Source organism: Rhinoraja longicauda, chromosome 13 (genome assembly GCF_053455715.1).
Source record: "Rhinoraja longicauda isolate Sanriku21f chromosome 13, sRhiLon1.1, whole genome shotgun sequence".
NCBI lineage: Eukaryota > Metazoa > Chordata > Chondrichthyes > Rajiformes > Arhynchobatidae > Rhinoraja > Rhinoraja longicauda.
The window spans coordinates 36,075,157-36,101,233 of record NC_135965.1 but is presented as its reverse complement, the minus strand read 5'-3'; the positions used below and the strand labels follow the sequence as shown (position 1 = coordinate 36,101,233).

At 40.1% G+C, this 26,077-nt stretch overlaps 1 protein-coding gene across 1 annotated transcript in view; it reads right to left on the bottom strand.

The window, feature by feature from the left end:
- Positions 1–26,077, bottom strand: part of LOC144599639 (SH2/SH3 adapter protein Nck1-like) — a 136,992-nt gene that overhangs the window by 37,735 nt on the left and 73,180 nt on the right. Inside the window, exon 3 of the mRNA XM_078410779.1 lies at positions 6,782–7,025. Coding sequence (XP_078266905.1) covers positions 6,782–7,007 — 226 coding nt within the window. The 5' untranslated portion in view covers positions 7,008–7,025. The remainder of the gene's footprint in view (positions 1–6,781; positions 7,026–26,077) is intronic.

The following is a 26,077-nucleotide window of genomic DNA, read 5'->3' as shown; positions in this document are numbered from 1 at the left end:
AATGTACTGTATTTACAACCATTGAGGGCAGCATAATGCCTCGCTTTAACAGCTAATTTCCCACAAGGGAATTACTTGATAGCACAGTACTCCCTCAGAAATGCACATAAGTGTCAGCCTGGATTACAGGCTCAATGACTCTGCTCAACACTGCAACTTGAACCCACAATGACCTAATCACTCTTCACATGGAAGGCGGGGTTAAATAATGCTGACATAAAACACATTCCCCAATCTAGTCAGGCAGCGATCAGAAGCAACAAGGACTAGCATCATGGCTGCCAGTAAACCCAAGGTTAGCCGCATCAGCCTTGTTATTTACTGGGGTGGGATTTTTTTAAATGGAATAGGGCGACCAGATATGTCACACAAGTTATGGTAGGTTTCACAGCAAGAAGTTTGTCTGATTGATAAGCTTGTCTCTTAAGTTGAAGACACTGCAAAAGATAGAATAATTGAACCGCACAGCACAGGAACGGGCCCCTCGGCCCTCAATGTTTGTGCTGAACATAACGCAACGTTAAACTGATCACATCAGCTGTACACGATCCATATCCCTCTACTCCTGCACTTCCATGTGCCTATCCAAAAGCCTCAAACACCACAATTGTATCTGCCTCTACTACCACCCCTGGCAATGTGTTCCAGCCCCAGACTACTGTCTAAAAAAACTTGCCCTGCACATCTCCATTAAATTTTCCTTCTCTCACTTGACAGCTATGCCCTCTAGTGTTGAATGTGTACTAGAGGGCATAGCCCTCTACGGAGACCTTGTGATAGAGTACCATATTTGTTTCCTATAGTTAAGGGTTGGATTGCGAAGGCAGGGTAACGAGTACCCTATAGGTTTAGGTACGGAGTGATCATGGGGTGGGTCGTATCCAGGAAACTCAAGTGGACGAATGCAAGGAGAATTGCTTAATGTTACCAGAGACTGTATTTGAGGAAAGGACATTGACTTCAGATTGAAGCAGATAACTACTTGAATGTTTATTCAGAAGTTGGATAGGGTGGTGTATCACAAGAGTGTGTTATTGTCATATATCCTAAATGGAACAATGAAACTCTTACTTTCTTACAGCAACACACACAGCAGTAGAGTTGCCTCCTTACAGCGCCAGAGACCCGGATTCGATCCTGACTACGTGTGCTGTCCGTACAGAGTTTGTACATTCTCCCCGTGACCTGCGTGAGTTTTCTCCGGGAGCTCCGGTTCCCTCCCACACTCCAAAGATGTACAGGTTTGTAGGTTGATTGGCTTGTTAAAATTGTAAATTGTCCCTAGTATGTTTAGGACAGTGTTAGTGATCATTGGTCGGCATGGACTCAGTGGGCCGAAGGCCCTGCTTCTGCACTGTATCTCTAAACTAAGCACACAATATTAGTGGAAAGGCAAATTATTCTTATTGAAACATATAAGATTAAGGGATTGGACACATTAGAGGCAGGAAACATGTTCCCAATGTTGGGGGAGTCCAGAACTAGGGGCCACAGTTTAAGAATAAAGGATAGGCCATTTAGAACAGAGATGAGGGAAAACCTTTTTCAGTCAGAGTTGTAAATCTATGGAATTCTCTGCCTCAGAAGGCAGCGGAGGCCAATTCTCTGGATGCTTTCAAGAGAGCTAGATAGAGCTCTTAAAGATAGCGGTGGGGAGAAGGCAGGAACGGGGTACTGACTGTGATTGATCAGCCATGATCACATTGAATGGCGGTGCTGGCTTGAAGGACCGAATGGCCTACTATTGTCTATTGAAAGTCCCTTTCTATAAAATATTATGTCATCATAACCTAGTTTCAACAATGGATGTCATCATGACTAAAACCTACCCAATATTAACATAGAAACATAGAAAATAGGTGCAGGAGTAGGCCATTTGGCCCTTCGAGCCTGCACCGCCATTCAATATGATCATGGCTGATCATTCAGCTCAGTAGCCTGTACCTGCCTTCTCTCCATACCCCCTGATAACCTTTAGCAAAAAGGGCCACATCTAACTCCCTCTTAAATATAGCCAATGAACTGGTCTCAACTACCTTCTGTGGCAGATAATTCCACAGACTCACCACTCTCTGTGTGAAGAAATGTTTTCTCATCTCGGTCCTAAAAGACTTCCCCCTTATCCTTAAGCTGTGACCCCTGGTTCTGGACTCCCCCAACATCGGGAACAATCTTCCCGCATCTAGCCTCTCCAACCCCTTAAGAATTTTATATGTTTCTATAAGATCCCCCCTCAGTCCTCTAAATTCCAGCGAGTACAAGCCCAGTCTATCTAGTCTTTCCTCATATGTAAGTCCCGCCATCCCAGGGATGTTTGAAGAGTCCCAACCCAAACCTTTGTCTATCCATTTTTCTCCACAGATGCTGCCTGACCACTGAGTATCCCCAGCACATCTTTTTGCCATCAAATACATTTGGATATGCAGGAAAAAAAATCCAGAAAGACAAAGCCAATCAATGGGGAAAGGATATTTCTAATATCATATTTACTCTGTTAGCATTTTATATATTTTTTTGATTAAACCATTTTACTTCAGGTATTAAACTCAACATTTTTCAACCTGAAACCAAAGAATTCTTGTTCTTTAAGCAGTTTTCAGCTCAAAAATATAACTGCACTCACCAATATGCAGAAAGATTATCTTCAGTTCAAGTTTTATAAAAACTAAGCTGGCTTTCATTATAATTCCAGCACCGAATCTAGGTAATATTTTTGTTTTCTCACGTTTCCAATTCTGATGAAGGATAATTGACATGAAAAGTTAACCCTGTTCGTCGTTCTGCAGGTTGCCAGATTTCCTCCCCATTTCCAACATTTTCTGTTCCATGGCAGATTTATAGGATCTGCAGGGTTTGATTTTTGCCCTGCTGTAACATTTCTTTACAATGTCAAAAAAAATGTTTTCATTTATTTGATAATGTTATGTTTAAAGTAGAAATAAAGTAAAAATGACAGGCATAGAAATGAAAGGATTTTATTCTCTGCATTGCGAATCTATTATAGAAAATTGTTTGCTTCCAAGCATGCCAGTTTATTTTCAATAATTCACGAGGTGCAGCATTGTTGGTTGGCAGCACAGGTTGGCATTCAGTACAAATTCCCTAATGCACCTATGGTGAATGCTGCCACCTTCTTGAACCAGTCTATTCCATCGGCGAAAAGGTACTCTCAAAGTACTTCAGGAAATGAATTTCAAGATTTGCATCCAGAAATAGGCAAAGGAATGAGAAATTAATTTCAGGGCAGTATGCTATACAATTTGGAGGGGAACTTAATGCCATTCCCTTGCACCCATCCTTGGCCTGCCCGTGACGGAATGTCAAGGGATAGGAAGTGCCGTTAGGTACCTGCAAGTGCTAAAACTCTAATTGAAGGTTATGATTTGATGTTTGACTTGTTTGAGTGCATGAATTTACTACCGGAGGACAGATGCTGGGATTCACTGGTTTTTGCTGCATCTATTCAACCACTTCTTGGTTTTACATGGTGCAAATTAACTTGAATAATGAATAGCTTGTGATGTTGAAGAACGATAAGATGGATAATTCAATAACACCCAGCTGAAAATCATTGCTTCATCATCATTTACAGTCTATCATTTATGATAAGTTATCTCCACACAGCTTTGGCTCAATCCATTTGTATTTCCGACAATATGGCATCTCTGTTGTTTTGCACAAAATTGATTCTACGACTTCATATTCACAAATAATTATCAGGTACCTACAGATTTTTTCCTGACATGTCCTTGGGCACAAATTATACTCGTATTCCAATATTGATTTAGTGATAACAGCAGAGTGGGAGATATAATCAAAGTTACAGACAATGATGGACTACAGTTCAACGGCTGCTGATGTAGCCAACAGCAAATGATGGATGCACAGGTTTTGAACCTTCTCCATTTAGAATAGTGGCATGGTTCACAACAGTATGGAGGGGGCGCCAGTGAGTCTCCACATGCTCTGTGCTTCTGATGCAAATATATCTATTCATAAAATATTGGTGGAAGTAACTGATGAATTAGTAGGATGAACTGAAAGAGAATTTCTTCCCCCTTTTGGCTCTCACTGGCTGCTGCAGATCCATTGTGGCAGTCATGTTACACAGGACTCACCAATAGTAAATCCACCACGTGGCAGACATTCAAGTCTCAGAGCCAGAGCATATTGTGTATCCTTTCCGTACTCAGCCCTCTTTCAAATTGTTCCCCAGCACAAGAGAAAGATCAATCTATTAGCTGAAAGTGAACAGGTCATAATAAACAAGTTTTATTTCACCCATTTGAACTGGCTTCATAGTTTTTCACAAGAATCTAGGGTTAATGCCGAATATAGTCTAAGCATGGATTCCCAATCTTCCAACCTCACTGTGGCTCTTGCACTTTTTTTACATCTGCACTATCCAATATATGATTTGCATGGTATGATTTGCCTGGTTAGAACACAACAGTTTTTCACTGCATCTTTGTGCAAGAGTTAATAATGAACCAATAACAGTATTTCCACAGTGCCCTCCATAATGTTTGGGGCAAAGACCCATCATTTATTTATTTGCCTCTGTACTCCACAATTTGAGATTTGTAATAGAAAAAAATGTCTTTGGAGTGTGGGAGGAAACCGAAGATCTCGTAGAAAACCCATGCAGGTCACAGAGAGAACATGCATACTCCACACACACACACACACACACCAACCAAGGTCAGGATTGAACCAGAAATCATACCCAAAAACAGTCTAGTTCAATTGAAAATTTAACTTACAATACAGCCATTCGATCCACTTATCCAATACAGCCATTCGATCCACTTCCAGAATGTACAATGAATGTGCAGTGAATAAGCAGCAAGTGAGTTAGGCAATGATTTTGAGTGTCTTTACCAGTATAGTTATACAGCATTAAAACAGGCTTTGATCCACCAGGCCCACACCCACAATCGTGGGGTAAAAGCACGAACATATTGACACTGAGAAAAGTAGCATTAACACTTATATCAAACTGGCTCTCACTTCAACTTCAGAGGTTAAAATCCAGAACAAAAATATGCAAAACACGACAAAATATGAAAATAAAGATTGCTTTCTTACACAGACGGTCCACTTACACTTATAAGTCAGACAGTTCCTAATTTACTTGCTTGTCACACAATTTTGGTAAACTCCAGTTTAAAAAAATGTTTTTTATTATTCTACATTCCATCAAAAACATAGGAATATTCATTTTAAATATGTGGTACAATGTATTTTTTTCCATCTACCACAAAACATAGAAATGTATTTGGGCCTCATTCTCCATTGCGCTGTCATCCTCACTCTTACATGAATTTCCTTCATTTGAACACAAGAGAGAAAGCAATAATTTGACGGCTGGTGGTAAATTCAACATGCTTACCACTAACCTCACATCCCTATCTGGTTACTGTTTCAGGTTACACCAGCCTATTCTTTGTCTTTTCATCGATAGACAAGCTTCCTCATGTGGAACCACCCATCATACAAACTGTCTTTTGCTGTTTCAGCCGAAATCTGTCTGATGTTGATACTCTCATCTATCTCCGTCACATCCAGGATTAAATGATTTAAATGAGGTTTCTCTTTAAGAGACATTAGTGTTCCTATCAGATATAATCTATGTGTAATTGTGGAGTTGGCTCAGAGGTTGGTCAGTATTCCACTTCTTAAGGCAACCGTGTCATTTAACACTCGCCTTGCAATAGCAATTCAGAATAAAAATTCTGAACTAGAAACATTTAATTTTCAAAATTTGTGCTTGGAATTTGTACTCAATGAGGAAGAAAAAAAATGGGAAAGTAACAGGGATGCTTCTCTATACTATTCCTTTAAAGTACCTACAGTAAGGACTGCTATAGAAAAAAAAAAAAACCCACGCAGCCAACAAGTACTTTCCCATTAGTCTCTGGTCTCTGCTTGGTAGGGAAGTGATACTTGTTATTTCTGATTTACATTATTTTACTTCCGTTTCTCACTTGACAGCAAGCAAACATGATTGATCATAGCTAAATCATAGTAACATGAAAGATAAAGCTAATCTTTGCAGTTATCCCTCAAAACACTTCACAGATCCTTGAACCACCTTATATTATTTACTAGCAAAGATCAACATATGTAACAAATAGCTTGAGAATTAATTTCAATAGATAACTGGTGATTCACGCTGTCTAATAATCAAATCGGAAATAAATATTTACAAATCGCAAAGAGAATCGGCACCATATTTTGAGGCATAATTGATTTCTAAAAAGTCTGTTTCTACAATTAAGATTGCAACGAAATAAAGGCTCTGAGCTAATGTTTTAATAATTTAATACCCTATTAATAAACACCCTATTAATAAATAAGAGGTATAACATGTTCTACTTATGAGAAACGTACCTGCTAGAATGTGAAATTTAACACTTATCAAATGGTCAATAATAATATTTAACCAGTGCAGTAGTACCAACTGTTGCAAATGCAAGTGTATTTGAACAACTTTTAAACAACTGGTGCTTAAAAGAACATGAACGTAGTAGGATAATATCTTCGTTGTATGCGACACAACGATCTGCCTGGTTTAATCATTGTAATACCCACTAAGGCTTCCAACGAACTGAGTGCTGCAATGATTTTTCCTCAGGATCAAGTCTGTTGACCTTCACAATTGATGTTATATTCTGTGATAAATCTTCAATAAAGACACGGTTCTTATCAGGGCTAAAATAGTAATGTGAAAAAAGAAATGTTACAATCATGAAGCACGCATTTTGGACAAGTAACTTACCCAATGTATCCTTCAGATTTTTCACAATAGAAGCTTTCCTGGCACTGTTTTTCCTTTCCACATAATTTGAAGGTACGAAGCCAGTTTTGTTTGTGGAGTTGCGAACTCGCCACCATGATTTGGAGTCATCCAACAGCCACAACCGCTCGTTCTTCTTTATGTCCAGCTCTTGCTCCTGCTGGGCCACATAGTCAAACTTGGCAATTACTATTACCTCTTCCGTCATCTTCCCGTGGGATCGGCACTAAGTTAAAGAGATATTTTTAATGTTAACAAAATACTGCATAAAAGCCAAAATGCTTTTTGGCACAACATGAACTTGTTTACATGTTTTTTTTAAAAACAATCTGAAAAACCCTCAAGTATGAACACACTAAAAAATGATTACATACATTTTGTCAAGTTATATTCCATTAGATACATTTTCTTACGGTAGGAAAAAAAAAAACAATGCCTTCAATGATAAACTTTGAGGATGTATGATGAAAAATCAAGTCACAACAAAAAGGCATTATTTCCCATTCACTCATTTCTTAATCCACCACAGCAGTGTCTTCTCGTTTGAGCCATGAATATTTTGAACATTGACAACCTTAACTATGTGCTCACACTCTTGCCCCTGAATCAGAAAATCTATAGCACAAGAAACACAAGCAATTCAAACACTGCAATTTAATAAGTACCATTGCGAACAGAGGTTTTACAACTGATGCCGTCCCAATTCCCTATTTGAGTGCGTGATTCCCTGGCACTATTCTAAAGACAGATGTTTACAATTCTTTAGCTGATGGGGCCTTCAATTTCCACTTCTTGCAATGCTCTATTGGTCAGAATTCAGTAACACAATGAGCTTGAAGTGTATGGTAAAATTTAGAAATATCAAATGTTAATTTAAGACCTTAAGTTTGAATTCCATCATTTTTGCTTGGACTGTAGAAGCAAGCATTTTTACGCGTTATAGACGGGCATGGACCCGTTGGGTCCACATCTCTCCTGTGGGCACGGCAACCCTGTGTGCAAACCTCTCCTGCGGGCACGGCAACCCCCATTGGGTGCAAGTCTCTCCTGCGGGCTCGGCAACCCTACCCCAACTGCCGATCCCTGGACCCCCTTTGCCGCCGCGCTGCACCACGGGAGGAAGGTCAGGCGTGGGGCATGCCGGGACGGACGCTGGTCCTCCCGGCGGGGCGTCGCATTTAAAGTTTCAGCTTGTCGGCTCAGCAGCCACTCCCCCACCCCCCTCATTGGCTGCCTCTCCCGTTACTCTGGCGGATCCCACCCCCGGCGGCCGTCATGGCCTCCCCCCCCCTCATTGGCCACCACGTCCGTCGCTCGGGCGGGTCCCATTGTGATGTCGATCGAGGCTGATGGCCAGGAAAAATGGAAAAGTGATTTTTTTAACTTTAAAAAGGTGATTTTTAAAGTTTACAAGGTGAAAAAATGTTAAAATATAACAACCATTTGAATCACAGGACAATGGTGATTAAGGTGGTGCTAAAATTGTAGCACTATCGTGTACCGTTTTGGCTGTATTTTGGGAACATACTAAATTCCATATATATATATATACACACACATATATACACAAGATGAGAGTTTTAGTAATATACAGATTATCTTAAAATAACTTCTGTAGACATAAAGGCAATAAAATTCAGACTGCAATAGGTCATGTATTAATCTTGATGCTCTATGATAGCATAATGGTATGGATAGACTATGAATAATAAAATCAGTAGCAGTTATTTTTCATTTTCAAAAATGATTTGCAAAACCATAACACAGCATTATTTTCCCGAGATTATTGAACTGACCTTTCTTACCTATCTATCTATGCAAGTTGAAGGAAACTTGCAAATCTTGCACTTCAAATGTTTGCAATAAAAAAATCCTATATCTAGTTTTACTCAAATGATACCTTCACATATCAGCATAAACTATCAACAATTAACTTTTCATCCACGTTTTTGTCGTCTTAATGCTGGCCTTCAAGATTGCTTAAAATATAAAATGTACCCACCACATTACAAACTCAGCAGAAGGCAGTCAGACAGCCAAGCTCTCTGACCAAATCTAATCCCTTTGTTGCCAAAACAGGCCCTGTGAAATTACAAATTCAGAGAGATTTTTTTTTGGTTCTCAGATTATGTTTAAACGCCAGTGGTGAGGTACGCACAAGGTTCTTATCAATAAGCAACATGTGTGGCCAGGTATCACAGGTCTGAAGAAGGGTCTCGACCCGAAACGTCACCCATTCCTTCTCTCCTGAGATGCTGCCTGACCCGCTGAGTTACTCCAGCATTTTGTGATTCCTTCGATTTGTACCAGCATCCGCAGTTATTTTCCTGGCCATGTATAGTATTAACTTAATGTCATACTCCATTTCACAGCAATAATTAGTTGCATTATTCAAAATTATTTGTGGAACATTCAAATTAAAACATTTTAAACTAGTAGAGCTGTCATGGTCTCGGTCAGTGTCATTAACTTTTTAATTTAATGAATGAACTCTAACCTCAAGAAAAATGAATAGCTACTGAGTGTGATGGTTACATGCACAAACTGGTGATCATATTATGAAGGACTTCATCAGCAAGATTAAATATTATTCCATTCCACAATTAATAAAACTATAGCCTGGATTCATTAGGAATTAAATGCATGCTCAAATCACACAAAACAGAATATTTAACAGAAACTGATCGCAATAGCAATCATTTCTGGGTAAAAATCAAAATTGGCCGGGTCTTTCCATGTGCAATTCACCCAAATACGTCTGACATATTCCAGTGCGAGCTGCCCATATAATGATAGCACAAATAGCACACTGTGCACTTCCTTCCTCAATGATGTAAATTGGAGCCATGTGTTGATGCTGCCTGGTGTGTCTTTAAGGTCAATGCCTCCTGATTGCAGCAGAGCAGAGCATTTCCAAATGTGCTAAATTGGGGACAGTCTCACTAAGAATTAACTCCAGTTCTCATGCATTTTTCCGTTTACAAACTACCACAGTTGTTTCTATTTGATTTTTTTTGTTGCTATTTTGGGCTTTTGTGGAAATTTGACTTGGGCATTACCAACAGGACAGCATGTGTCCAACACGCCAATAGGTAAAATCCAAACTAAAGATAAACAATTACAATATCTGAAATTTCCCAGGCACTGAGAAAGTACTTTACACTGCTACAACACAAGGTTAAATGCACAGCACAGACTAAATCTCAATTAATAGAGGATTAAATGAAAAATGAACTGTAGATTTGTGTTCTTGGAATCCGAGAGTCATACAGCGTGAAAACAGGTGCTTCAACCCAACTAGCCCACGCCGTCCAACGTGCCCCATCCACACTAGTTCCACTTCCCTGCTTTTGACCTATAATCCCTCTAAACCTGCCTTATCCATGTAGCAGGCTAAATGTTTCTTAAACATTGCAATCACATTGCAATCACCTCCGCAGCTTGTTCCATATACCCACCACCCTCCCTTCGTGTAAAAATGTTACCCCAATGGTTCTCGTTAAATCTTTCCCTCCTCACCTTAAACCCACTGGGGTTTCCGCTGGAGAATCCGCTGGTTCTCCATTCCCCTACTTTATATTTACCTGTGCAGTCACTAACTGAAAACAAGAACGTGCAATCTCTTGCAAGATAGCTGTTAAGATGGCAAATTAAAAGATAGCCTAAGCACATTGCCCTATCATTTCAGATGTCGACTACCAGACTCGGATTCGGGTGGGTCCTCAATGGCCAGAACATCTACCACATCAACGCGAATTTCAATTAGCAACCACACAGATGAAACAAAGTATGTTCTGCATATTGTGTTGATGGTGCTAATTTTCCCAATAAACGGAGGACAAGGACAAAGAAAGCAATGGACAACAGCGATACGGACAAACGGGCTGCTGTGTTAGGAAAACAAGCTGAAATAGCTCACTCGCACACTCTTGAATGTTTGAAAATTTGTCAATCACAGAATTTGTAGTTGCTTCCTTCAATTTTGGAAAGAAGCAATTGCAGGCAATGAAAATGCCGTTTGCATTTTCTGTTCTTCTAAATTCACCTTCTGCTTCTTTTGTTAACTCACCCTGCCACTTTTAATAGCATCATCATCCTTTCTTGCCATTTCAACCTCGCACTTTGTGCCCCACAGACCTCATCATCTTGCTACCCAACAAAATCATGGAATTGGATTCTCGACCTTGAACTCAGTGCAAGTCAGGAAAATCAAGGCAATCATGGACAATATACAAATGCCATGTGGAATAAGGAATTTCCCCTCTAAAATATAACTATATAGCCTAAAATATAACAATATTTTGGACTGTTGGGAGTCCTACTGGAAGTAGTATTTGCTCCTTTTAACTCGAATGCAACGGGCCTGTTATGCATTACTAGTGTTTTGTATTTTTCTCTTATGGATGAACTGTTCTGTGAGGAGTTCCTGCAACTAGACAAGAGATAGTCCATTTATTTAAAACTACCTCCGGTACATCTTTCTTGTTTAAGCGGCAGTCAGAGTCTGCCCCGCTTGGTAAAAAGGTGAAACAAAATGCAGCGCTCAATGCCAAATTTGGACATACAGTTGGGAATGTGCTTCAATAGCTCTACCTGAGCTGTGGAAAAGGCTACTTGAGTGCAAAGGTCTGCTGAGTGCCATCATTGGTGACAAATCTCAGACAGCAGCCCTACTCTGCCCCAGAGACAGACCGAGAGGACTATGCAGGACGTCAATGAAAGGCCCAATTGCTGATGGCAGAAGTTGCAATTCAAGAGAAGTGGACCAACCCTTCCGATGCTCACCACTAATAAACAAGAACAAAGAAACAGCAAAGGCTTAAATAAACCCTTTAGTGCAGCACCGCTGAAAGGATCCAGCCAACTGTCAGTGCCAGGAAATAATGACTCAATTCATCACATGATGGGTCAGGAGCTGACAGACACAATTTTTAAAATAAAATTAAATAAGCATAATAATTCTTCCACATTTAATGGACATTTGCAGATGACTGCTGGCCAATGTGGCAGGCAGTAACATTGGCAAGGGAAAAAACCAGTGTAAATCCCACAGCATTTTATACCATTAGGCGCGCTTTCTATATTTTCTTTGGCAAGAGCCAAAATGATGGGCTCACATTAAATTGAGGCAAATTTTAACAAGTAATTCTGAGACAATATATTACAATACAAACCAAATTGCAGATAGGTCCGATCAACCAACCAAATTTGGATCTGCAACATTTCTGTGCTAGTGCCAAGATTATTTCTAGTGTCTTCAATTCAGAGCTTGTGAAACTTTAAGTCAAAACTGTTTTTTGGCAGCAGAATATTAGCCTGCTGGACAACTTCAGCAAGCAACTAACAACATTGAGAAGTAGCCATTTGGTGACTTCATGGTTGACAATTTCTTATTTAATTTTTGTGTAGGATTACCATGAAAGGAAATTTCTATGTTTTCATGCATATCTGATATTATCTGGAGGAGTGGCTAAATGCTGAAGACAGCATTGAAATAATCAGATAAAGGGTGTAAAAAGGAAATGAAGACTTGATTAAGATGGATAAACCATCATCTATTTCATATCACAAGAAACTTGTGCAACTGAGAGCAGAAGTGGAATTTAAATCAGTTGATCCCACTAAATAGGAGAGCGCTGTTTTTCTCTACAAATCTTTCGTTCTAGTCAGAGTAACAAGATTACTTCACAACATCATTACTTCACATAAGGCAACCAGATAGTTAAATTTTCATGTACAAGCTATTTTATGTCATGAGAAGGTGGAGTGGTTGGGCCACAGTTGGGGATCTGGAGCTGAAATAGCAGAGCATTATGCATTCAGACGCAAGAAATTATGAATCACCAGCAGTCTAGCATTGGACTACCACAATCAACAATAATTCAGTCCATGGAAATAAGTGCTCCAGTTTAGTACCCTGTTAACACACAGACACCAACAACACTTACCACACCTCTAGACTGTTCCAAAGGAAATAATCCTTTGGTAATAAGACCAGGTTTGAAGTATGATTGATAAATTTTGCAATCAGCAGTAGCAGCAGCAATCAGCAGCAGCAATCAGCAGCAGCAGCAGCAATCAGCAGCCAGCAGCAGCAGCAGCCAGCAGCAGCAGCAAGCTGTGTTGCTTGGGAAGTAGTGTGTGGGGATTGTGTGGGGATTGTGTGGGGATAGTAAGGAGTAAGACCTGTGTGATCTCCCGGACTAGTTTCGATCGCCTAGCTTGGGGTCGGAGAGGAATTTCCCGGATTTTTTCCCAAATTGGCCTGGGTTTTTTATCCGGTTTTTCGCCTCTCCCAGGAGATCACTCAGTTCTTTTGGGTGGGCGGTTGGAGCGGTTGGAGTAGCGGCCGGGCGGTAGGTTTAGTAACTGAGCGCGGGGCTTTGTTTGAAGAGTATGACTGCCAGGGCAGTTTTTTGTTCTGGGTGTCAGATGTGGGGAATCTGGGAGTCTGATAGTCTTCCAGACATCCACATCTGCACCAGGTGTGACGAGATGGGGCTCCTAAGGGACCGTATTAGGAACCTGGAGCGGCAGATTGATGACCTCCGTCTGATCAGGGAGAGTGAGGAGGTTATAGATAGGAGTTACAGGGAGGTGGTCACTCCTAGACCACGGGAGGTAGACAAGTGGGTCACTGTTAGGGGGGGCAAGGAGCAGAGGCAGGGACTAGGGAGTACCCCGGTGGCTGTACCCCTTGGAAATAAGTACTCCTGTTTAAGTACTGTTGGGGGGGACAGCCTACCTGGGGGCAACGACGGTGCCCGGGCCTCTGGCAAGGAGTCCGGCCCTGTTGCTCAGAAGGGTAGGGAAAGGAAGAGGAGAGCAGTAGTAATGGGGGACTCTATAGTGAGGGGGTCAGATAGGCGTTTCTGTGGACGCAGTCGGGAGACCCGGATGGTGGTTTGCCTCCCTGGTGCCGGTGTCCGGGATGTGTCTGAGCGTGTCCAGGATATCCTGAAAGGGGAGGGAGAGGAGCCAGAGGTCGTGGTACATATAGGTACCAACAATATAGGTAGGATAAGGGAAGAGGTCCTGAAAAGAGAATTCAGGGGGCTAGGAAGAGAGTTAAAAAAAAGGACTTCCAAAGTAATAATCTCAGGCTTACTGCCTGTGCCACGCGATAGTGAGAATAGGAATGGAGTGAGGTGGAGGATAAATATGTGGCTGAGGAACTGGTGCAGGGAGCAGGGTTTCAAGTTTCTGGATCATTGGGACCTCTTCTGGGGGAAGTATGACCTGTACAAAAAGGACGGGTTGCATCTGAACCCGAGGAGAACCAATATCCTGGCGGGGAGATTTGCTAAAATAATTGCGGAGACTTTAAACTAGTACGGTTGGGGGGAGGGACTCAAACACAGATAGCTAATAGGCAGTGTGTGAGGCAGGAGGCAGAAAAGGGAAACACTCAGACCCAATATGTAGGAGAGAAAGAAGGGAAAAGAAATAAACTGAGAATAAGAAATGATGGGTCCCTTAAATGTGTATATTTTAATGCTAGGAGCATTGTAAGAAAGGTGGATGAGCTTAGAGCCTGGATTGACATCTGGAAGTATGATGTTGTGGCGATCAGTGAAACATGGTTGCAGGAGGGTTGCGATTGGCAATTAAATATTCCAGGATTTCATTGTTTCAGATGTGATAGAATCGGAGGGGCAAGAGGTGGGGGTGTTGCATTGCTTGTCAGGGAGGATATCACAGCAGTGCTTTGGCAGGACAGACTAGAAGGCTCGATTAAGGAGGCTGTTTGGGTGGAACTCAGAAATGAGAAAGGTTTAGCAACACTTATAGGGGTGTATTATAGACCGCCAAATAGGGAACGAGAATTGGAAGAGCAAATATGTAAGGAGATAGCAGATATTAGTAGTAAGCACAGAGTGGTGATTGTGGGTGATTTCAATTTTCCGTATATAGACTGGGAATCACATTCTGTTAAAGGGCTGGATGGTTTGGAGTTTGTAAAATGTGTGCAGGATAGTTTTTTGCAGCAATACGTAGAGGTGCCTACCAGAGAAGGGGCAGTGTTGGACCTCCTGTTAGGAAATGAGATGGGTCAGGTGACGGAGGTATGTGTTGAGGAGCACTTTGGGTCTAGTGATCATAATGCCATTAGTTTCAATATCATTATGGAGAAGGTCAAATCTGGACCAAGGGTTGAGATTTTGGATTGGAGAAAGGCTAATTTTGAGGAGATGAGAAAGGATTTAAAAGGAGTGAAATGGAAATTGTTGTTTTATGAAAAGGATATAATAGAGAAATGGAGGATATTTAAAGGTGAAATTTTGAGAGTACAGAGTCTTTATGTCCCTGTTCGGTGGAAAGGAAAGAATAATAATTTGAAAGAGCCGTGGTTTTCCAGGGAAATTGGACACTTGGTTCGGAAAAAGAGGGAGATATACAATAAATATAAGCGGCAGGGAGTAAATGAGGTTCTTGAGGAATATAAAGAATGTAAAAGGAATCTTAAAAAGGAAATTAGAAAAGCGAAAAAAAGATATGAGGCTGCTTTGGCAAGTAATGTAAAAGTAAACCCCAAGGGGTTCTACAGATATGTCAATAGCAAAAGGATAGTGAGGGATAAAATTGGTCCATTAGAGAGTCAGAGTGGACAGCTATGTGCTGAGCCGGAAGAAATGGGGGAGATATTAAACAATTTCTTTTCTTCGGTATTTACCGAGGAGAAGGATATTGAATTATGTGAGGTAAGCGAAACAAGTAGAGTAGTGATGGAAATTAGGATGATTAAAGAAGAGGAGGTACGGACACTTTTGAAGAATATAAAAGTGGATAAGTCTCCAGGTCCTGATAGGATATTCCCTAGGACATTGAGGGAAGTTAGTGCAGAAATAGCAGGGGCTATGACGGAAATATTTCAAACGTCATTAGAAACAGGGATGGTGCCGGAAGATTGGCGCATTGCGCATGTTGTGCCTTTGTTTAAAAAAGGTTCTAAAAGTAAACCTAGCAATTATAGACCTATTAGTTTGACGTCTGTGGTGGGAAAATTAATGGAAAAGATACTTAGGGACAATATATATAATTATTTGGATAATCAAGGCCTGATTAGAAACAGTCAACATGGATTTGTGCCTGGAAGGTCATGTTTGACTAATCTTCTTGAATTTTTTGAAGAGGTTACCAGGGAAATTGATAAGGGCAAGGCTGTGGATGTTGTCTATATGGACTTCAGTAAGGCATTTGACAAGGTTCCACATGGAAGGTTGATTAAGAAGGTTAAATCGTTGGGTATTAATAGTGAGGTTGCAAGATGGATTCAACAATGGCTGAATGGGAGATACCAGAGGGTAACGGTTGACAATTGTATGTCAGGTTGGAGGCCAGTGTCTAGTGGAGTGCCCCAAGGATCTGTGTTGGGTCCACTGTTGTTTGTCATTTACATTAATGATCTGGATGATGGTGTGGCAAATTGGATTAGTAAATATGCAGATGATACTAAGATAGGTGGAGTAGTTGATAGTGAGGTAGATTTTCAAAGTCTACAGAGAGACTTGGGCCTTTTGGAAGGGTGGGCTGAAAGATGGCAGATGGAGTTTAATGCTGATAAGTGTGAGGTGCTGCATTTTGGTAGGACAAATCAAAATAGGACGTACAGGGTAAATGGTAGGGAATTGAGGAATGCAGTGGAACAGAGGGATCTGGGAATAACTGTGCATTGTTCCCTGAAGGTGGAATCTCATGTGGATAGGGTGGTGAAGAAGGCGTTTGGTATGCTTGCCTTTATAAATCAGAGCATCGAGTATAGAAGTTGGGATGTAATGTTGAAATTGTACAGGGCATTGGTGAGGCCGAATCTGGAGTATGGTGTGCAGTTCTGGTCGCCAAATTATAGGAAGGATGTCCACAAAATGGAGAGGGTACAGAGGAGATTTACTAGAATGTTGCCTGGGTTTCAGCACTTAGGCTACAGAGAGAGGTTGAACAGGTTGGGTCTTTATTCTTTGGAGCGTAGAAGGTTGAGGGGGGACTTGATAGAGGTTTTTAAAATTATGAGAGGGACGGACAGAGTTGACGTGGGTAGGCTTTTCCCTTTGAGAGTGGGGAAGATTCCAACAAGGGGACATAGCTTCAGAATTGAGGGACAAAGGTTTAGGGGTAACATGAGGGGGAACTTCTTTACTCAGAGGGTTGTGGCTGTATGGAATGGGCTTCCGGTGGAAGTGGTGGAGGCTGGCTCGATTTTATTATTTAAGAGTAAATTGGATAGGTATATGGATAGGAGGGGATTGGAGGGTTATGGTCTGAGTGCAGGTAGATGAGACTAGGTCAGGGAGAATGGTCGGCGTGGACTGGTAGGGCCGGACAGGCCTGTTTCCATGCTGTAGTTGTTATATGTTATAAATCAGCTTCAAAATCTCAACAGATATGTGATATTCAACCAAGTGATTTGCAAAAGTAAAAATAGAATTTTAAGTACAAGACTGCACATTACAACTCAGGCAGTTTAGGTCAGACTGGGATTACAATTTAAAAAACCAGTATAAAGGAAAAATAAATAACTTTGTTGGCTCTTCGATTATTGGATATCATATAACCATATAACCATATAACAATTACAGCACGGAAACAGGCCCGTTCGGCCCTACCAGTCCACGCCGACCACTTTCTCTGACCTTGTCTCATCTACCTGCTCTCAGACCATAACCCTCCAATCCCCTCCCATCCATATACCTATCCAATTTACTCTTAAATAATAAAATCGAGCCTGCCTCCACCACTTCCACCGGAAGCTCATTCCATACAGCCACCACCCTCTGAGTAAAGAAGTTACCCCTCATGTTACCCCTAAACTTTTGTCCCTTAATTCTGAAGTTATGTCCCCTTGTTGGAATCTTCCCCACTCTCAAAGGGAAAAGCCTACCCACGTCAACTCTGTCTGTCCCTCTTAAAATTTTAATAATCTCTATCAAGTCCCCCCTCAACCTTCTACGCTCCAAAGAATAAAGACCCAACCTGTTCAACCTCTCTCTGTAGCTTAAGTGCTGAAACCCAGGCAACATTCTCGTAAATCTCCTCTGTACCCTCTCCATTTTGTCGACATCCTTCCTATAATTTGGCGACCAGAACTGCACACCATACTCCAGATTCAGCCTCACCAATGCCCTGTACAATTTTAACATTACATCCCAACTTCTATATTCGATGCTCTGATTGGCGTGCATTTGGATAGAACTAATTCAATTTTAAAATTCTGAACAATTGTCTTGTGTAATTCTGTTACAAATGCTTGTTACAGTTTTGAATCGAGCAAGCTGCTTGGTTGGTTTTATACAGGATGCTCATGTCTGATCTGAAACTGGCAGTTTTTCCTGTCTAGTGACAATGCGGTATTTCAGCAAATCAGCATTGTTAACCCAAGGCAGCTTTGTTACTTGAACTAACAATACTTGCAACAATTAACTCCAACTTTTCAGTAGAATTTGCACGAATATGAAAGAAAAAGCTGGCGGAGAATTCTATATGAAGTAATGAAAATAAAAATGTGGGTTTTCTTACGGTAGAGGGCCTTTCAAGTCAATGCAGACAATGCTGAATTAGGCTCACGTTCAAGTAAATCAAAATAATTGCTTCACCGTTATCAATAAACTACTCGATTGAACACTAGCACTATGGAGTGCATGTCTAACTCATACCGGATACCATAACTCAAACATACATATGCATGACACACCTAAAGTCGATTCATATAGGGGAATAGGAGGCTGCCTTTCAGCAACTCTGGTTGTTCTGCCAATTGCGTAACCCACCCATCTGCATTGGTTGTGTATGTTTTTGCCAGAAGATACATAATCTTGACATTTCCATTTGGCACTCTTTCTAAAATGCAATCCACAATTCTGCACACAAAGAAGCAAAAGATTATTAAGGTCACTTCAAAAATAGTAGAGTACACCATTTGCAAAATAAAATCAGGGTAGACAATGCCCAGAGCTAGTCAACTGTGAAGCACCACAGGAGTGTTCCAGGAATACCAAGCAGTATTAAGTATTTAATCAATGTTACCTGCCAGAATTAACTTAACACACAATTACAATAAAACTGACAATTCAGCACTCCGATTTCTGGTGGCACTAAATTAGCAGATTATCCAGCCTATCGGACGTTGCTCCTATTAATAACCAATTGCTATTTTATTTTTTACTTTAAATACAGTAAATGAGCTACACTAAACATTCATAATATTTCAATACTGTGTCTCCAGTAATGCAATAAAACAATAAATGTAAATACAATATTTAATGAATCAACATTCTGGAGATGACTTGAGAAGTTCTGTGACAGAAGACGAGTGTGGAATTTATCTAAAATCATTTAAACTGTTGCGTATGCAGACATTGTGCAAAACAAACATTGGCAATTCACTTTGTGATCAGGAGCACAGAAAATGGCTGATAGTTGGTAATAAGGGAGACAGATGCTGAACTATCGAGACTTTCTGAACATAGCAGACTAAGTTTTACTGTATTCTGAAGAGCCAACATGGCAAAATAAATGACAAAGACATTTTATGGCACTGAAAAGGGGCAGCCAGCTCAATGAGTTTGCACCAGCTCTTTCAACAGTGATCAGTTCTGTTACCTTGTTCCTTCACTTTGGCCCAGCCAATTACTTCCCTTTTGAAAGCTCTTAGACTTTTGTTCTTGCAACTCTTGCTGGCACAGAGTTTAGGATTGGAACAAGTTCACATCCCCTTGTATTTTTTGCCCATCATGGTAAATCTGTGTCCCAATATTTGAATCATCCACCAACAGGGACATTGACTTAAAGCCATCTTAAAACAATTGCACCTTTGTACGCCACTCTATTGAATCTAAACTTTTTATTCCAAAAACAACTTCTCCAGTCCCACTTAGTAGCCAAGTTCCTTTATCCTGGAAGCATTCCATTAAATCTTTTCTGTACCTCAAAGCCTTAAAAATGATTTTTGTGTTGTGCTGCCCATAAGTGAATGCACTAGTTCAATAAATTGCCAGATGGTGCTTTAAGACAGATACCACAACCGTTGTACACTTGGGTTCCATTTATGAACATAATTGCATATGTTCCATGGACCACCCTCTCCATTTTGTCTGTCACTTTCAAAGTTTTATGCAAAGATATATACTGGTCCCTTTTATATCTGCATATCCCTTAGAACTGTCATTTGACTATTTTCGCTCTAATCCCCTCAGAAAACATATCGCTTCACACTGCTGCATTCAATTCTACCTCTCAAACGGTTGCCCTATACACAGGCTACACCCCCTGCAGTTCATTTCTACCCTCTTCAAGTTTACGTTTCCTAGTTTGATGTCATTTGCAAACAAAAAAGCTTTCTTCCTGACAACTTCATGTATTTTATGCAAGTGGTCCCTCTGGGAGCTTCAATGACACTAACTAATCTGCCACCTTGAATAATAAATTATCACAACTGTTTTTTTAACCTTTAAATCACTTTCTTATCCATGTTATCATTGACTCTAAAATTCAAATCAAATAAAGATTTGTTTTGAGTGGAACCAACTATTCATTTGAAAGAATTTATTACATTCCCTTCAACTTTATCGCCAAAATAAAAAAGGTTAGTAAAACACAATTGGCTTTAACAAATCCTAATCCATTTCATTCTCCAGTGACCAGCATTAAAGGACAGATCAATTTCTATTGAGTATACTTCTTTTTTGCCTTCCATTTTATTACCCCATTCAATATGGAGATAATTTGTCTCAAATATCGTGGCTGAACAGATCCGATACATTTTCATAAATTCCCCGTCGATTTATTTTTTTACATTATTCAAGGATTTATCCCCCACAGACATGACTGCTTGCCAAGTATCAATATCCACTCAGCAGCTCTATCTTCCAAATCAAGTGTCACCATCTCTTATCTTTTCCAGGAAATTTAATGTCTGGTTGCATCCTTTATCTAACCATGTTTCAATTATTGATACTCTATCTCATTCATGCACAACGCCCTGTGCCTCTCGTTCATCACTGCAGTCTGTTCCCAAATAGTATTGGACTAGTATTGATACTCTCATTCGATCTAACACCCCCACAAAATTATTCATCCCAAATCATTACCCGCTTCTCTTTCCATAAATGTTTAGCTTAGTTTATTACTGTCACATGTACAAAAGTACAGGGAAAAGTTTTTTGCTGCGTGCTAACCAGTCAAAGAAAATACTTCACATGATTACAATCAAGCCGTCCACCGTGAACAGATACAGGGTAAAAATGCATATAAAGTCCAATTAAATCCTATTAAATGGAGATCCAATGGAGGTAGGTGGGAGGTCAAGACCACATTCTAACTGGTGAGAGGATAGTTCAGTTTGCTGATTATAGCTGGGAAGAACCTGTCCCCAAATCTGGAGATAAAACACAAAAATAGATGACGTCTCGACCTGAAACGTCATCTATTCCTTTTCTCCAGAGATGCTGTCTGACCTCCTAAATTACTCCAGCTTTTTGTGTTTACCTTCAATAATCTAGATCATCCAAGATGCCCTAATCATGCCATAGTTTCCGTTCACCCTTATCGGAACATGGAGGCTCAGCCTCTCATATCGGTAAAATATTATTTCATCCACAAGAACGCCCACAGTCGTCACTGCGCCATTTTGGGAAGTAAACGGAATTGATGTGTTATATCAATCTGCGCATAATTTCTTTCCAAATGCCACCCTTAACTATCTGCACTGCCATGGCATTTTCTGTGAACTTAGAAAAAGTGACCTTGAATCTAATGGTGGAAAATTAAACAAAACTTCTTACATCAGTGTGAAATATTGGGAAAACACAAATCAGATAAGAATCTACATTGCGGCCTCAATGAACAAAATTTTCCACTGCACTTTTTCATGTAAAATCAAAATGCTAATTTCTCATGGAATATTTTAACCTTTTGGACAATAACTAATTTGGAATCAAACTGCATGCATGCTGATTCAATGGAGAAGGGGGAAGTAAATTGTCCATCTATCCCTCTAATATGGACATAATATTGTTACATTTGAGCTGAAAACAAGTTGCCAAGAACTCTGCTGCGATCATTATTTAAGACAAGAAGCACAATTTAAGGTGAGGGGAATGACAGGGATACTTGAGGCTTTGAGATAGGCACATGAATAAGCATGGAATGCATGGACATGGATCACACACACAGTCAGGGGAGATTAATGTTTTAGGCACAGACATTGTGGGCAGAAGGGCCTGTTCATGTTCGGCATTGTTCTATGTTTTAAGTTTCTGACAATGAAAGGCGTTAGAATGAACCAAAGGACTGACATTTACATACTACAATCTTTCCAACCACAAATAGAGAAAACTGATAGCAAAGTAGGACTATAATTCCATTTTATAATTTACACTGGAAAGACTAAAGTGTGATGTGAAACTCTCCAATATGGTTGCAGGCTTTTTAAATTCTTCAATTAAAATTACAGGCATTGAATTTGGCCACATCTCATTAATCTGACCATCACAATTTGACCATGATATCCAAGCTTCACATTTAATCACTTAACTGCCACCGCAAGTTAGTGTCGCACAAAAACAAAGCAAAGTCATAACATAAAATTGCAAAATATCATGTAAATTAGTGAAAAACAAATACACGAAGAACATGTTTGGGACAATTCCATGGCAATGTCAGTTCCTTAATTCAGACAGTTGTTAAAGTCAATAATTGACAAAACAGATGTAAATGAAAAACTGTGACGTGGAAATCTGGCAAAATACAATGTGCCGGAAACTCAGCAGGTCAGGGAGCTTCTATGGAAAAAGGCCTAGTTAATCTTTGAAATCAAAAAGAGTCTTTAACTTGAAACATTAATTCTGTAGTCCTTTCCATATTTGCTTGCTGAACTTGAAAATTTCCACTAGTTCATTGATGGCTGTTATTCAAGTTTCACGACAAACACCTTTTCCATTGATTCCATTTTGTGATTGTGAATGTTGTGAAAAACAAATGGGGAACCTTCTCATTTCATGCACCAATTTGTTTAGAGCTTCCCCTCCTACTTGTTGAGTGCAAAGATGAGACAGGAGGCAAACAATACCTGCGTATATTTTAATTATGGTTTCAGATTAGTTTAAAACATGCAGCATGGAAACAGGCCCCTCGGCCCTCCGAGACCACACCAGCCATCGATCACCTGTTCACATTAGTTGAATGTCTCATTTTCTCATCCTCCTCCTATACATCAGGGGCAATTTTATGGAGGCCAATTAACCTAAACACCTGCATGTCTTTGGGATGTGGGAGGGAAACTCCCACGCAGTCACAGGGAGAACGTGCAAACTCCATACAGTCAGCAACAAAGCTCAGGATCAAAGCTGCGTCTCTGATGCTGCCCAACAATGATGTTTTGAAAACTTCAAGATTTCTCAAATCAAGACTACCTGCACTCAGCACTGTATTCTGTAAACTGACCCATTTTCATCCCAAAGTTATACAAACAATAACTGTTCAAATATTGGAATATCTTTCGTTTGGCAAATTGTAGGCAAATATCAGGTTTGTAGGTTAATTGGCTTCTATAAAAATTGTAAATTGCTCCTAGTGTGGTGGATAGTGCTAGTGCACGGGGAACGCTGGTCGGCATGGGCACTATGGGCCGAAGGACCTGTTTCCGCATTGTATCTGTAAACTAAAAATTGTAACAAAGCTTTTCCTGTTCTTTAATTCATAAAAACATCTCTGATGGCTATCTTCTCGCCAGAACAGTCAGTTGCCAAACATGGTGCAAAATGGAATCCTGATCCAGAAGAGAGTTAATTCACAAAAAGAGTTAAAGATGAAGATGGATCTGAGAACGGTCTGAGATAAATCATAATGTTCCTGAAGCAAAGTGGAACAAATCACAAATAGAATGATTTTATAATGTCCATTTAATCACGCAGAATGCACATTCAATATTATTTTTCTTTGCAAATAAAACTCTGAATGCACTTTACTGGCACTATCTTTTCATTGTTTTATACACATGACATTTTTGTTCAGAATATTTAGGAATCACCCAGGGCAGGATTACATAATTAACACCATTTTGTCCTTCTCAAACCAGTTTTTGCTATTTAATACAGCACAGCTACTTTCTGTGGTATCTGGTTATTCTTAGAACTTGAAATATTTTTTGAAAATCCAGGTCCAACATATAACGCAGCACTCTTCAGATTGCTGGTTGAATGTGTTGCGCTGTCATTTCTTATTATATCATCGCAGTTACTTTAGTTCATGTTATTGACAGTCTTAAAATTGAGCAAGCTTCAGATTATAAAGAGCAGTAGGTATTTTAAGATTCCCTTTTATACTGAGAATACAAAAAGAGTAGACTATTGTCCTATCCCCATTCTTCCCTCATGACCATTCTACAACTGCAGGGAAAGTATACATGCATTAAGAATCCAGTGATACTACTCTTTTTCCTCGATGGTAACAACAGCCACAGATTACGATTCAATTACGACACTAACTCTTTCAAAATCGTGCATGAATGCAATCTTTTGGTAAAGCTCAACACCACCAAGGAAAGGGAATGAATAATAAACATCTGAACGTCAATATCATATTGGCCACAATAATGGCGTCAATAATGGCCACAAGTTCCAGCATAACTCAAAGAAAATTATTGAAAATGCAAGTTTAGATGGGTTTAAAAATGCAATCCCCTCAGCCACACAAATAGAATGTTCATCAGCATATTAATATAAAAGATTGAATATTTTTATTATTAAAGCATGAACGGAACAATTCTTCATTTTATATGGAAAAGGCAACAATCTCGCCGTAAACATGCTAATACATTCTTCAGGAGCAAAGAAAATTACAAAAAGGGTTGGACACAGCCCAGTATCACAGGTACAGACCTCCCCACCATCAAGGGGATCTATAAAAGGTGCTGCCTCAGAAAGACAGCAAGCATTATCAATGACCACCCTGGCCACACTCTCATTTCATTCCTACCATCAGGAAGAAGGAATAGAAGTTTGAAAACCCATGACCTCCAGGTTCAGGAACAGCTTCTTCCCAACAACCATCATGTTATTGAACACTCAGGTACCAACTAAACCTTGAACTATGAACCATTTTAGTTGCACTAGGAACTTTGGGCTTTTGTTTTGTACTATTGTTTATTTTTATTTATTGAACTATTTTGTGTGCTTTCTAATGTTATCTATTAGGTACTGCGTTTCTAGAGTTGTTATGCTGCTGCAAGTATGAAATTCATTTTCCCTTTTCGTTCATATGATAATTAAACATTCTTGATTTGACTCGGAGATCCTAGCCTGGACTAAGTAAATACAATTTAAAACACTGAAGACATTAAATACTATTATTACCATTACCCAATTTTGTAAGTTACTCTCGTCCCTTGTCAAATTTTGCACAACACACAATAATTATCCAATTGGCTTAATTTGTTGCAATTTCCACAAGCCTGATTTATTGCACAATAATCGTGAGTGGTTGAATGAAACTTTTGTAACCAGTAAATAACGGCACCGTGGTGCAGCAGAAGATAGTACAGTGACACAGCAGTAGAATTGCTGCCTCAGTGCCAGAGAGCAGGGTTCGAGCCTGACTATAGGTGCTGCCTGTACGCCGTTTGTACGTTCCCCCAGCAACTGGTGCAGCGGTAGAGTTGCTGCTTTACAGCGAATGCAGCGCCGGAGACTCAGGTTCGATCCTGACTACGGGTGCTGCACTGTAAGGAGTTTGTACGTTCTCCCCGTGACCTGCGTGGGTTTTCTCCGAGATCTTCGGTTTCCTCCCACACTCCAAAGACGTACAGGTATGTAGGCTAATTGGCTGGGTAAATGTAAAAATTGTCCCTAGTGGGTGTAGGATAGTGTTAATGTACGGGGATCACTGGGCGGCACGGACTTGGAGGGCCGAAAAGGCCTGTTTCCGGCTGTATATATATGATATGATATGAACTGCGTGGGTTTCCTCTGGGTTCCTCCACCATTCCAAAGACATGTAGGGTTGTAAGTTAATTGGCTTCTGTAAATTGGCCCTGGTATATGGAGTAGAACTAATGTACGGGTGATGATTGATCAGCGTGCTCAGTGGATCGAAGAGCCTGTTTCCACGCTGTATCTCTAAACAGAAACTACCAGTGACTCTCAGCAAAAAGTTGTGAAATTAAGCTTGTTGCACAGGTCTGTTTTAAAACACTGTGCAAAGTTCAATAAACTAATTTCACAGAGAATCATCTGACAAATTAAAATTCACTTTCATTATAATGTACCAAGCGTGTAGATGAATATT